The sequence below is a fragment of the Nuphar pumila genome, chromosome 11 (genome assembly GCF_984573655.1).
Source record: "Nuphar pumila chromosome 11, dmNupPumi1.hap1.1, whole genome shotgun sequence".
Classification (NCBI taxonomy): domain Eukaryota; kingdom Viridiplantae; phylum Streptophyta; class Magnoliopsida; order Nymphaeales; family Nymphaeaceae; genus Nuphar; species Nuphar pumila.
In genome coordinates this window covers 51664791-51679487 of record NC_143259.1, presented here as the reverse complement: position 1 = coordinate 51679487, position 14697 = coordinate 51664791, and the positions used below count along the sequence as shown (strand labels likewise).

At 34.5% G+C, this 14697-nt stretch overlaps 2 protein-coding genes across 3 annotated transcripts in view; both read left to right on the top strand.

Moving 5' to 3' along the window:
* LOC149822376 (ABC transporter G family member 28-like) overlaps nucleotides 1-10251 on the top strand; it is a 94215-nt gene extending 83964 nt beyond the window's left edge. Inside the window, exons 10-11 of the mRNA XM_089980277.1 lie at nucleotides 8461-8599; nucleotides 10198-10251. Coding sequence (XP_089836403.1) covers nucleotides 8461-8599; nucleotides 10198-10251 — 193 coding nt within the window. The remainder of the gene's footprint in view (nucleotides 1-8460; nucleotides 8600-10197) is intronic.
* Nucleotides 10252-10294: 43 nt separating this feature from the next.
* LOC149822375 (ABC transporter G family member 28-like) lies at nucleotides 10295-12823 on the top strand. 2 transcript variants are annotated; one of them, XM_089980785.1, is made up of 4 exons: nucleotides 10295-10439; nucleotides 11018-11307; nucleotides 11387-11520; nucleotides 12406-12823. In XM_089980785.1, the coding sequence occupies exons 1-4, from the start codon at nucleotides 10331-10333 to the stop codon at nucleotides 12560-12562; spliced, it is 690 nt and encodes a 229-aa protein (XP_089836911.1). In that variant the 5' UTR covers nucleotides 10295-10330; the 3' UTR covers nucleotides 12563-12823. The 2 variants fall into 2 exon arrangements, with proteins under 2 accessions (XP_089836911.1, XP_089836912.1); XM_089980786.1 differs by having other exon boundaries at nucleotides 10382-10413.
* Nucleotides 12824-14697: the final 1874 nt, after the last annotated feature.

Genomic DNA, 14697 nt, shown 5'->3' with positions numbered 1-14697 from the left:
GCAGGGATTGTGATCTTATTGTTATATGTGGATGATATGCTCATCACTGGTAGCGATTCTAACGGGGTTAAGAGTATAAAATCAATTTTGAAAGATAAATTTGAAATGTCTGATTTGGGTTTTCTAACTTTTTTTTTGGGTATTGAAGTAGCATACTCTCATAAAGGGTATTTCTTATCTCAAACTAAGCTTGCTTATGAGATCATTGACAGGTCAGGTATTACAGGTGAAAAGGTTTGTGAAACTCCTGCTATAGTAGGAGCTAAAATGAAGATTGATGATGGTGTTTCTCTTTCGGATCCTACTCCCTACAGACAACTTGTAAGATCATTGATGTATCTGAGTATTACCAGACCAAATATCTCTCATGCAGTCCATACGGCAAGCCAGTTTCAGCATGCACCAACATCAGTCAACATGAGTGCCATCTTGCGAGTCGTAAGATACATAATGGGTACTCTAAATAAGGAAGTTTTTCTGTTATCTTCTTTTAATTTAAAATTAATTGCTTATACTAACTCTGATTGGAGAGGTGACCCAAATAACTGTCACTCCACCATTGGTTTTTGTGTGTTCTTAGGAGACTCACTGGTTTCGTAGAGATGTAAGCAGCAACAAAAAGTTTCTCTATCCTCCACTGAAGTTGAATATCGTGTCATGGCAACTACTACCATGGAGATTGTGTGGATTCGTCAGCTTTTGGAAGATATGGGAATTTTCATAGAAGGGCCCACCAAGTTATGCTGTGATAACAAAAGCGTCATCTACATTGCCAAAAATCATACTTTTCACCAGCGGACCAAACACATTGAGATGAACTGTTACTATGTTCGAGAAGCTTATCTAAAAGGAGTCATAGATATTCCATATGTAACTTCTGAATATCAGTTGGCAGATTTCTTTACCAAAGCGTTGTGTGCTCCACGCTTCAACTTTCTTCTTGGCAAATTTTCGATCATCTTGCGCTAAGTTTGAGGGGGGTGTTAAAATATGTATCTCTATCTTGTAATCCGATACATATTTTATACATATAAAAGATACTACATATACATATATTATATATGTATATGTATTATCTTTTATATATAAAATATGTATTTTCTCATTATTAGCCATAGGGGTAGTTTAGGTATTTCCTGTATTTTTGCGCATATTCACATTACGAATATGCATGTAATTTTTACTATTTTATTCTTTTTATTTTTTCCTTTTTTTCTTTTTGACCTACCTTGGGGGCCCAACCATATAGACGTTGGGCCCTTCCAACTGTCACAATTGTGACCGTTGGAGGGGCTCCAACGTCTATATGTTGGCCCCTCCAAGGCCTCTTGATGTATATAAATAGGGGCTCTCTCTTTTGTAAATTCTATGGCTTTGAGTCAAAGCCCAAGCTCCTAATAAAGTTCGAATATTTATTTTTATGCCTTTGGTGCATTTGTGAGAGTTTGTGATTTTGTGCTTTTACGCACAAGTGTTGTAAGTGTTCTTATTGTGCATGTGTGCTATTTTTTATCAAGAATATTGAAGTCTTGATCATAGTATCTTGTTGAAGATACTTTTACAGGTATACCATCTAGGGCGGTAATTCCTTGTGAGGTTGTACATTTCCCAGACCAGGTGATTCGACGTTGATCTTGTTAATCATAATAGTGGCTATCGACCCTGAGAGCGGTCATTTGTGTTGATGCGTGTATCACAATAATTTTTATTGAATATGGCATTTGTTAAGGACCGGGTTCCTAAAGGATCTATGTGAGAAAGTACACTGTCAAAGAGCGGGTAGCCGCAAAGACGGTGAAATCCTGTGAGGAAGTGTATCCCAAGAATACAGTCGTTACAAGTGAAATCACTTTTACATAGACTTTTAACAAAAGGTAAATGAGAAATTTTTGCAATATTTGGATGTCCAAGTCTCTTGTGTCACACATTAATATTCTTTTGTTGGACAACATTACAAAACGGGTTCTTTGGAATTTGAAGAGAATCGATATAGTATAGATCGCCCTTCCTAGAGCCTTCCCCAATCAATCTCCTGGACCGACGATCGTGTATCCAACATTTGTTAGATGAAAACTTTATATCACACCCATGATCCGAGAGTTGAGAAACGGAAAACAAATTTAAGTTTAATTTGGGTATAAATCTAATTTTTGGAATAAAAAACCCTTGTTTTTCAAAATTTCTTATTCCTTTTACTTCAAGAGATGTTCCATCCGCGGTTGAAACAAAAGATGAGCGATTTTTGAGTATTTGGAAAAAGAACTAAAACTTGGGGTCATGTGAAAAGAAGTACTCGAATCTAAAAGCCAAGAGGTCTTACCGGGAGGAGAAGAAGTTGACATGGCGGCTCTGGAAATAACCCCTTTTAGAAGAGGTTAAAGTGCATCCACGATTTGTTGCAATAAGAGAGCTCCATTTGAAGATGAGGAACACTCTTCCTTTTGAGGTTGGGATGTAGTAGCCATGGCAAGTAACTTTTTCCACTTTGGGCAAATAGGTTTAATATGTCCCGGTTCCTTACAAAAATGGCATAAAAGCATGCTATAATCCTTCTTCCCTCCTTGACCACTTGAGTTTTGATTCTTGAAGTGAGGAGGCTTGTAAGTCCTTAAGTTGCTCCCCAGTCTTGAGACGACATTAACTCCTTCATTTTCTTCATTATTGGAAGGTGTAGCTAGAACACTTGGGTTGTTCTTGCTTATACCCATACGAGTCTCTTCCCCACTTAGTTTAATAATTACATCTTCAAGAGAGAGGGAAGTGAAGGCGGATAAAAGAGAAGACCGGATTTGTTCGAATTCAAGCCTAAGCCCATTCAAAAAATTAAAAAATCTATCTTCTTCCAATTGTTTATGACGAAGCTCTATGGCTTCTCCACTCCACTTGGGTTCGAGCATAGCAAGCTCATCCCAAATAGAAGAGAGTTCGGCAAAATACTCCCTTATAGTTATTTCTCCTTGATGAAGAGTTAGCGCCTTCTTTTGGAGGTAATATTTATGAGACAAGTCCCTAGAGGTGTACATCTTCTCAAGGTACTCCCACGCTTGAGAAGCCTTCTTAAACTTGATAATATTGGCGTTAATTCTTATTTCTACGGATGAGAAAATCCATGAGAGGATTTTAAAATTTCTTATCTCCCATTCTTCATGCTTTTTGGTGTAGTCTTCAAGAGCCTTGGCTCTTTCTTCGCCTTCAAGGATTTTTATTTCTCCATTCTCCATCAAGGTTATCTTTGGCTCCGGTTCAGGAATCGAGCCTTAGACATAGCCTCAAGTCTTTTTCACCCATTAGAGGAGAGATGATGAAAAAGAATACGTACCACACAGGATTTTTAGACCTTTCTCGATAGAAGAGTCTTCTAAAATATTGGATGAACAAGAGGTTCCACTTCAATCACCAAAAAATCGAGGGCATGTTTTTCGAGGCACTCGAAAAATTGAGAATCCACACGATCTTTCTTTCTCCAACCTTGCTCTGATACCATGTGAAGAATCTTTGCAAACAATCAAGTTTTCAAATAACTTGATAATTCAAATACTCAAGACACAAAAGAAATGCACAGTATTTATAAGCTTTACACCACAAAAGAAATGCATTAAATGCACGGTGTTTATAAGCTTAAGGAGACAACTCCTTACTGAAATTATGCCTTTACAATGAGCTTATAACCCTTATTTATAAGCTTTAGCAACTCATAAGAGTTGTTGGGCTGATTCCCAACAGCTCTAATTAGAACCGTTGGGAGTTAGCCCAACGTCTCTTATTCTTACCTGTGTACAACAGTTAGTGGCTGACTGTTGTAGACTGTGTACAGAAATAGTACATAAAAAAAGGATAAAATAAAAAGAAAAAGTTACAAAAATAAAAAAAATTTAAAGGAAGAATTACAATCATATTCAACGACATGAATATGTGTAAAATGACTAAAATACCCTTACAGCTAATACAAGAAAGAAATATATATTATATATATAAGTAGATGGATACATGTACATATATATGAAATATATATGTATATGTATCTTCTTTTATACATATAAAATATATATATTATAAAATACATTGTCTTATGGATTACAATTTGACACCATCTGCCTCATGTCATCACAATATGCCTTCATTTCTTTCACATTAGCATCTAAATTTTTTTCTCTCAAAATATATGCGAAGGCATTTTTTATTCAGGCTTGATATTGGTTATGATATCTATCATGACCTGAAAATGAAAGGAATTTATCGTATTAAAAGGAATGCATGTTGTCACGAACCGATGTATATGCTTTAGAGAGCCACTTATGGGCAAAAGAACACTTTGAGAGTGTGACCTCTTATGGGTCTATACAAGAACACACAAGGATAAGCTACTTATGGACTGAAACACTCATAAAAATATCAAATATTATTTGGAATCACTCCTTGGAAAACCAATACAATATGTGAGGGGGTAGACCCCTTTATATACAAAAGAAGGCTCTTAGAGAGTCATTGGGACCTACCCAACGACTAGAAATCTAGATGTTGGGTAGGGTCCAACGACTCTTTAAATGTTCCTAAAAAGCCCATGCTTGCTGGTTACAATTACAAAAAGAGAAATAAAAGAAAAGAAAAAAATAAAATTACAAATACTCTTATTTTTGTCATACATAAGTGAAAAAACCAAAATACCCCTAAACCTATAAATATACAAGCAATGTACAAAATTTAATATGTAACATATATGCATATATGTTTATATTTAACACTAAAGTTTGTCCAATAGGAAATGAAACATTGGGGAAGACAAGGCTTTTGTGAAGAAGTCTGCAAGTTGATATTCTGAAGTCACATACGACAATGAAATAGTCTTCTTCAAAAAAATGTCACGAACATAATGATAGTTCATGTCAATATGTTTGTTGCGCTAATGAAAAGTGTGATTTTCAACAATGTAAATGACACTTTTGTTATCACAACATAGTCTTGATGGCTCTGTCACAATTACTCCTATATTCTTGAGAAATGCTTCGACCATACAATTTTAGTCGTGGTAGTTGTTGTGGCTCGATATTCAGCTTCTGTGGAGGATAGAGATACTTTTGTTGCTTGCATTTTCATGATATCATGGAATCTCCTACAAAAATACAAAAACCAGTAGTTGAGCATCGGTCATTTGGGTCTTCTCCCCAATCAAAGTCAGAATAAGCAATTAAATTAAGAGGAGAAGATAAAGATAAAAACAATCCTTTTGAAGTAGTATTTTTTAAATATCTAATAATACGCATCACAACACTTATATGCACAGAGGTAGGAGAGTGTTGAAATTGATTGGTCGTGTGAACTGCATGTGCTATGTCTGGTCTGGTAATAGTCAAGTATGTCAATGCTCCAATCATCTGTCAATATGGAGTAGGATCTTTCAAAGGTTCTCCATTATCAATTTTTATCTTTGTATTTATCACTTCGGGAGTATCTACTCTTTTGTCATCAGTAATTCTAGACTTGTCAATAATTTCAATTGAAAATTTAGATTGAGACAGCAAATACCCTCTAAGAGAATATGCAACCTCAATCCCTAAGAAAAATCTGAGAAACCAAGGTTAGTCATGTCAAAACCTTGCTTGAAAATAAATTTAACTTGATCTACTTCATGTTTATTTGCTCTAGATATGATCATATCATCAACATAAAGTAACAAAATAACAATACCTGCAACGAAATTCTTAATAAACAAAACAATGTTAGTATAACAGAAACTATATCCAAGCTTAAACATAACATAACTAAAACAATCATAGCAAACTCTTGGAGCTTGTTTAAGACCATACAAAGCTTTCTTAAGGTGCAGAACTTTACCCTTAGAAACATTGTATCCAAGGGGTGGATCCATATATACTTCTTCTTTTAAATCACTATTTAAAAATGCATTTTTAACATCCATTTGATAAATAGTCCACTTTCTAATAGAGGCTATGACTATGAGAATGCAAACAATAGTCATTTGTGCTACATGAGCAAAAGTTTCATCATAGTTGATTCCATATTCTTGAGCATATTCTTTGGCGACTAACCTCACTTTATGTCTTTCTAGAGATTCATCACTTTTAGTTTTAACTTTAAACACCCACTTGCATCCTATTGTTTTCTTATTGGTTGGTATATCAGATAACTCCCAAGTTTGGGATTTCTCTAAGGCTCTAATTTCTTCCTTCAGAGCATTTTGCCATTCAGGATAGTTCTTTGCTTGATTATATGTGGACGGTTCAAAGTATGAAAAAAATTTGCTAAACAAGCTCTATGATGAGGTTCAAATGATTCATATGACACAAATCTACCTGGAATTCTATGTGGTCTTTCTGAGTGCCTAGTTCTATTGTTTTCTTGTTCTTCTATGTTTGAGTATTTTTTCGAAGCACTTGGTTGTTCATTATCTTTTCTTCTTTGATATTGAATGACATTTAGAAGATCTTGGGATTCATTATATTTAATATCATTGAGGTTCATTGCAAGTTATCTAATTAATATGTTCTTTTTTTAAAGGAAATTTCTAAAAAATTGTATTCATTTTCATCTTTTGATGTGGTAATGTCAAATCCATTTTCTTGTTCTAAAAATGCGATATTCCTAGATATATATAACTTATTATTTTTAATATCATAACATCTAAATCCATTTTGACTTTCTCTTTATCTTAAAAATATACATGGGATGGCCTTAGGAGATAATTTATTATTTTTATGGGTGAGTACAAATCATCTACATCCAAAGATCCTTAGTCTAGGATAATTCATTATAAATCTTTTCATATGGTGAAAATTTTTTAATTTTTGAGGAGGGCAACCTATTTATAAAATATACCGTAGTAAGAGCTTCTGCCCAAAAATATTTGGGAACATTCATAGATATAAGAAGAGTTCTAGTGGTCTCTATTATGTGTCGATGTTTTCTTTCGGCTAAACCATTTTGCTTTGGTGTATTAACGCATGACCTTTGATGAAGTATTCCATTTTCTCTTAAATATTTCTTAAAGTCATTAGACGTATTCTCCCCCGAATCAGAATGAAAAATAGATGGTTTGTCACTAACTTATGAATTTTTTTAAAATTCTCAAATACTTCATATTTATGTTTGAGAAAATATATCTAATTATAGTGGGAGTAATCATCCACAAAAATAACATAATAAGCATATCCTCCCTTAGAGGCAATAGGGGCATGGCCTCAAACATCGAAGTGGACTAATTCAAGAGGTTTAGAAGCAAAGAAGAACCTCTCTTGATATGAAATTGATTTCATTTTAGCAAGAATATAATCAGTACATGAGATTTGTTCATTACAAAAAGTCCTCATACGAGGAACATTGGATAATTTATACATGCTAAGATGCCCTAGTCTTTAATGCTACGAATTTGTATCCAATTTTTAACATTAAGGCAAAGAGTCTTAATAGAAATTTTCAATTGATCCATATAGTACAAGTCTCCTTCTCTATGTCCTTCCCCAAACTGCTTCTTGGACTGAAGATCATGTATTAAGCATTGGATAGAAGCGAATGAGACTCTGCATCCATGATCAGTGATTTGAGAAACAAAACGCAAATTTAAATTTAGTTTTGGAACAAATTTTATTTGTGAAATATTAAAACTAGGATGTTTTTCAAAATTTTCAATTCCACTAATATCAAGAGAGATTCCATCAACAGTAAAAACATTTCTTTTACTAGAGGAGATACTATATTTGGAAAGTATAGATTCATCATATATCATATGAAATGAAGCATCCAAGTCTAAAAGCCAAGAAGCCATACTTAGAGGAAAAGAGAAAGAGATAGTGGCATCAATCACGGATTATCCTATGAGAAGAGGTTGCAATGCTTCCACGGGTTGAGAAAGAGACATGTTCGAAATTGACTTGCTCGAATAGTCTTGGTCAACTTGTGAAGTACCAACCGAAGCAACCTTTTTTTTATTTTTGTTCTTGAATTCCGAAAAAATGGTTTAATATGTCCAGGTTCCCTACAATTGTGGCAAAAAGTACCTCCTCTTTTTCTTCCATCCCCTTTTCCTTCGTACACACGATTCTTCCCATAGTTGTTATTCTTTTAGAAGTGTTGGGGTTTGTATGTATGAGTGTTGGCTCTCGGTTTTAAAATGGCCAACACATTGTCCTTACTTTCTCTTGCTTTATTTTGATACCTTAATCTAGTCTCTTCCATGCAAACTTGAGTTAAAACCTCTTGGATAAGAGGAAGCTCATCTTGTCTTCTGTGAATAATATTGCTTCTCATTTGTTCAAACTTGGGCCATAAACCTCTCATGAATTGAAAAAATTGTTCATTATTTATTTGCTTCTTTCCAAGTTGAGCATCATTGAGAGTTTCCCAAATGGGTTCTAACTTAGCAACTTGATCCCACTTCTTTAGAGAGCCAAAATACTTTCTAACGCTCTTGTCCTCTTGTTTACAATTGTGAATCTTATCTTGCAGCTCCCATCTAAATGCACTTCTGGTCGTACTTCGGCGTGAGGAAGAAAAAGACAAGAGGGGGGATTTCGGCAAGGGATCGGGGTTGCGCTGGCATGAGGAGGGCTTCAACGTGCGAGTCGGTGAAGGGCGGTGGGCAGCGGTGACAGTCGGGGCAGGCTGGGGGGGGGCAAAACATTTTTTTTTTAATTCATGAGTCTTACAACTTTAGTGCCCCATTGCCATGTCAGATCCTCTGATGCCATCTTCCTTCCAAAAAAACTCAATAAGAAGCAAAGAATAGGGATTTTTTTACCTTAACCCACTTCTTTAAGTGGAAAAATGGTGAAAGTGCACTCTTACTTGAGAAAATCACAAAAGCCCTCTCCCTAGTGCAGGAATCGGCTCCAAAATTACTCTCACGATTCTTAGGGTACGTGGGTTCCCCTCTAATGGGCTCTACACAAATGAGAGAGTCGACCCTCAAAAGGTATTTAAAACCCAAAAGTTAAAAGTAAGTTTTGGCCCCTTTTTAAGTGCGTTGATACCATAATCATGCAATACGCCTTGTATCATACGATACGGGTCAATACAAGGGTGTATCATATGACACACTCGATATGAGTACGATACACACTCGTATCACGATACGAGTATGTATCGTATCGAGAACCTCAATAGTAATAATATGTATCGTACAGTAACGTATGATAAGATACAACAATGATTCAGAGTCCCAAAGACAATGAATCAAGTGGTTTAGATTTAGTTAAAAGTAGCGCCCCCACTTGGAGCAAGTGCATTTGTGAAAGGACAAGAACAACATGAAAGAAAAAAAATCACTGGTGAAAGTACTTATTCATAGCACTTTATTAAACACATGAAAGGAAGATAAGCAATCTGATGACATTGTTGAAGTCTTATATCATCAGTGTTGGAGAAGTCTTGATAGAAGATTAGATTGTTCTTGTTGTATGTGCATCATACAATAGAATTTCCTAAAAATTTGGCACCTATGTTTATCAAAATACATTCTGACCTGGTTTCAGCCTGCAATTTATTTTTTTATGAGTGAATTTCTATACAAATTCCGGCATATATTCGTTGAGATGTTACTGAAAATATTAGTATGCATATTGCATCAGGGAATATTTCTATCCTGACAAGATTCTGTCATAATATTTGTGGTTTCATTGAACCACAAAACTGTGATGTCCTATCATAATATGCTTCATGTGTTCATTAAAGTCCCAATCAGTGGCGATATGAATGACAATCTAATTGCCACAGTATGGGGCCATTGGAGCTGACCATCAGATTTTAAAACCTATGGCATTATACAATAAAGTCCCAATCAATGGTGACATGAAATGAAAATCTAATTTCCATTTTATGGGGCCATTGGAGCTGGCAGTCAGATTTTAAAACCTATATGGAATTACTTATACAATCAGAGACCTCAGCCACAGTGACTAACCTGTATGAAAATTTTAAGCCATTAAAGATTTGAATTCATATTATTTTGGTTATTTTCTTGAACAATAGTGCATGTATTTAATAATCTCTTAGGGTTACTTTGGAGTGCAGTCACAAATATATCATATATTTTGAAAATATCATGATTCCTAATGGGATTTTTTCCGTCAAACGATATTAACAGAAATATAGCCTGATAAATTGGAGTTATTATCCATTTCAATGTGTGGCATTATTTAGTGTGAAAATATTTAGAATACTTTCTAGTATATTGCATCCAAACAGCTTCTAATATCTCTTGGGCGTCACTATGAAGAATCTTGGAACTCCAATTCTTGACAGTAATTTTTCCCTTTTGGGCATTTTTTATGGTTTCAGAGTTGGTAAGCAGCGTTTACGAGAAGCTAGGATACAAGCAATGGATCTTTTGATCTTGTTACTTGCTGGGGCTTGCTTGGGAACACTTGCCAAAGTGAATGATGAAACGTTTGGAGCTCTTGGGTACACATATACAGTGATTGCAGTTTGTAAGCTCTGTTACTTTATCAATCCATGGGCATGTGTATATTTAGATTTGTCTCTTCCACTCCTGCATAAGGTCTTGTATCCTTGTAGATAATGTAACAAAGTGATCCTATCTTGGACATCAAACCACGTTTCATAAGACTGGAACATGATTTGGTCCATCCTCAAAACCCAGCTTTGATTTGTGGGAAAAGCAAAAGTTGTACCCACAATTGAACCTTCCTTTAGCTATTGATCTGCTTATTTTTTGTCCTTTGTTGCTAGGTTGATGGCATGTAAATCCTGCCAATGGATGTTTATTGGTTTGCCAAATTGTTGGACAATCTAGTTGCTCACTGTTTGGAGAAAATAAGGAGAAATTTAAATATTCTGTTACAGTGAATCAGTCAATATACTGTTGCATAAAATTGTCTATGTTTGCTGTTTCGATTATGAAATTTTAAGCTACGGAGTTCTAGAACAAATTGCAAATAGTTTCTATATAAAAGTTTACTTGTTTTTCTGTCTTCACTACTTATCTGCAAGTTATTCTTTGGGTGGTAATTCTGATGAATTTGTACTCTACTGTGTGAATTTGCAGCTTTGTTGTGCAAAATTGCAGCTTTGAGGTCATTTTCTCTTGATAAGCTTCAATATTGGAGAGAGAGTGCCTCTGGCATCAGCAGCCTTGCTTATTTTCTTTCAAAAGATACAATTGACCATTTTAATATTGTGGTCAAACCTCTTGTTTATCTTTCGATGTTCTATTTCTTCAACAACCCAAGGTCATCATTTCTGGATAATTATGTTGTTCTAGTTGCACTTGTATACTGTGTGACTGGTATTGCTTACGTCTTCGCTGTCGTCCTGGAGCCCGGTCCTGCTCAATTGGTATTTTGTTAAACTCTGTTTACGTTAACTTCTATACATTTTGTACTCTTTATTTACACAATTCACTGTGTTCTTGCAGTGGTCTGTGCTCCTTCCTGTTGTTTTGACTCTGATCGCAACACAGCAAAAGAGAAGTGGAGTTGTGAGCACTCTAGCAAACTTATGCTATACTAAGTGGGCTCTAGAGGCATTTGTCATTGCAAATGCAGAGAGGTTTTCCCTAGTCTCCCTCTTCAACATGTATCAAAAGTTTACTACTAAGAAGCATGGTTTTATGGATTTTTTTAGAGCCAAACAGTCTATCTAGGTACCTATGATCCCAAACTAAGAAGCATGGTTTTATGGATTTTTTAGAGCTAAACAATTTATCTAGATACCTATGATCCAAACAACTTCCTATGGGGTGGGATTGTGAGGGCCCTGGTTAGAGATTCTCAATCAGGTTTCACATTCTAAAAAATCTAAACCCATCATTGTTGAACTCTCAAGGCTTGATCGTGTTGTGACCATACATAGAGCTATAGATGGAAGAGGAAGACCACAGAGTGCTGCAAAATTTCATAGATGTAGCATTTAAGTTCCCTAGTTTCATTTGCAAATTCCCTTGAGTCTGTAAATTATATTGCCTTTCAGTTAGTCAAAATGGGTTCTGTAAGAAGAATAGAAGTTGAAAGGATAAACCACCTGAATGGTTTCCTTTGCTGAATGACCTGTACTGTTTACCATTGCTTCCTGCTGTATTGGTAAGGGATCTGTCTAACTGCAGCTTGATTATCCAATTTTTTTTTTTAATTCCAACATATCTTATAAAGGATATTTCCAAAACGTCTATTAAATTTGGGTACTTTGAAAGTCTGGTTTCATCCTTGAGATCATATAATAGTCATCAGAGAAATATCCCTTTTCTGTGTTCAAGAGCATGGCAAAGTAACGTGATATCCAAAACTGACAAGCATCGTTTTAGCAGGGATTAAGGTCTAGCATGTCTTGGAAATATGTACATAAACATTTAGTGGCACTCATTCTTTCCAGTGATTACTAAGATGAAGTTGTTCAAATGCATGCCTCATGATTCATAAACTTTACGTCTTTGTTCAGGTATTCTGGAGTTTGGTTGATTACTCGCTGTGGCTCACTTATGAAAAGTGGATACAATCTCAAGGCCTGGCCACTCTGTATTGGCATCCTTATTTTGTATGGCATGATTTCCCGTATTTTAGCTTATTTTTTTATGGTGACCTTCCAAAAGAAGTAGCCCAGTTTAGCATTCCAAATTCATGTAAAAAGGAAAAGAAAATGAAATTTGGATTTGGCATATGCTGGTAGCATTGTCATTAGTTTATTGCTAGCCCAACCATTTTTGTGCGCCTTTTTGGGGGCTATTCAGGTGTACTGTAGATCAACTACAATTTGTATAAATTCAGGCTTGTATAAAAGATCTCATAGAAAAATCAAGATTTTTTTTTACGAGAAATGATTGTACTGTACGGGTAATTTGACGAGTTTTTACTAAAAACCTTGTAATTTTTTACATTCTCTCTGTGTTCAAAATCACAAATATATGCATTTAAAAAGACTTTTTTACCCTTCATAATGTAAACTTTTTCTATATACGCGGACTTCTTTCCAAATATGTGATTGTTTTTTTTCAGAACAATCTATGTTCTCATATCTTTAACACCGATGTCAAAAATTTGTGTTTTATAGTCGTTAGAAAGTTGAGCCACATGCTTATAACTTTCATGTTTTGAGTTAAAACTGAAAAAGTAGGGTTTTCATTTATGAGTTTTAAAACCAGAATAGAAACATGCTTTGCACCCTCTAAGGTGTGTATTTTTTGTTTGTTCAATGCTATTTTTTGATCAATTGCATCAAAAAATAAAAAAATAAAAGTAACAAATCGATAGCTTTTTACTGTCACCAAGAACACCTTGATTTGATGAGCGGTTGGAGAGAAACATCATCCGACAAACAAACAAACATAGTCAAGATTGAGGAAGTTCACGTAAAATATATGTATACTTAAGAAATTCTTCATATATTTTATGCGGACTTCCTCAGGTTCTCATATATTTTATGTAAACTTGAGAAAGTCTACATATATTTTATGTGAACTTTTTCATTTGTTCAAGTTTGCCAGGATGTTTGCAAATATTATTACATGAATTTTTTGAAGTCCATAAAAAAATATGTGGACCTCATTTTAAGTGGGTGTATGCGGCACCCGAGGAATAAAGTGATATATTGTACAAAATTTATTAGTTTTGCGCATATGAAAGGTAAAATGGATATTCCAATGTTGGCTATTTGCGATTTTGGACATGAAAAGAATATCACAAATTGTAGGGTTTTTAGGAAAATATGTCATTTTTACTGTAAGGGACAATCATTTTTTGTTTTTTTTTATTCATAAAATCTATAGAAATCTTAGCATTTTTTTGGTATCTCCGAGTTTTTTGTTGGCTTATGGATGCATACATGTCTATTTTGTTTATGTTTTACTGTACAGTTCATCTCTCTTTCTCTCTCTCTCTCTCTCTCTCTCTCACACACACAAACATGTTATTGTGGACAAATGAATTTTTGTAAATGCACATAATTTAGATTCACTTGATATGGTGTGCTATAAAATGCATGGACATGACCAAAACTATTATCGAAAAATGATTGTATTATATGACAAAAATGATGTGTTTCTAAAAAAAACTCATAATTTGCCAAAATCTGCCTAATGACCAAAATTACAAATATTTGGCATTAAAATGATTATTTTAACCTTTACATGTGCAGACATTATGAGGATATGTGAATTTTTTTTATAACAGGGTTTACTATCGATTTTTTATTTAGAAATTAAAGAATTCTAGAGAACCATAGAAAAGAACAAAGAAACTAGATAGAAATACTTTTCTAATGACATTTGAATATTTGGAAAATGACAAATGGGTGCTGATACAATCCCGAGAACATTATGCAAAAAGGAAATGAATGAGCCTGGTTACACCTAACCCGATTATTTTATATTGTGTTTTGATCACTTGTATGAGAAGTCAAGAAAAAAAAATAAAAGAAATAGACAGATCGGTGCATTAGCTTTTTAACACTACCACGATCGCCTTGATCTGATGAGCAGCTTGAGAGAAATGTCCTCTAGAAGATAGACTTTTTTGTTATATCGCACCCTTTGATTAGAAAGTATATTCACATGATTTTTTTTGCAAACCTTACGAAGTTTGCATAAAATATAGGTAAAAAATTACCAATATTTGCTAGGATGAGGAAGTTTGCATATATTTTATGAAAACTAATCGTATTGTATGGAGAATTTGACCTAATTCCTTAAAACATACAATTTTTCATATTTTTTGATGTCTAAAATCGTAAATATCT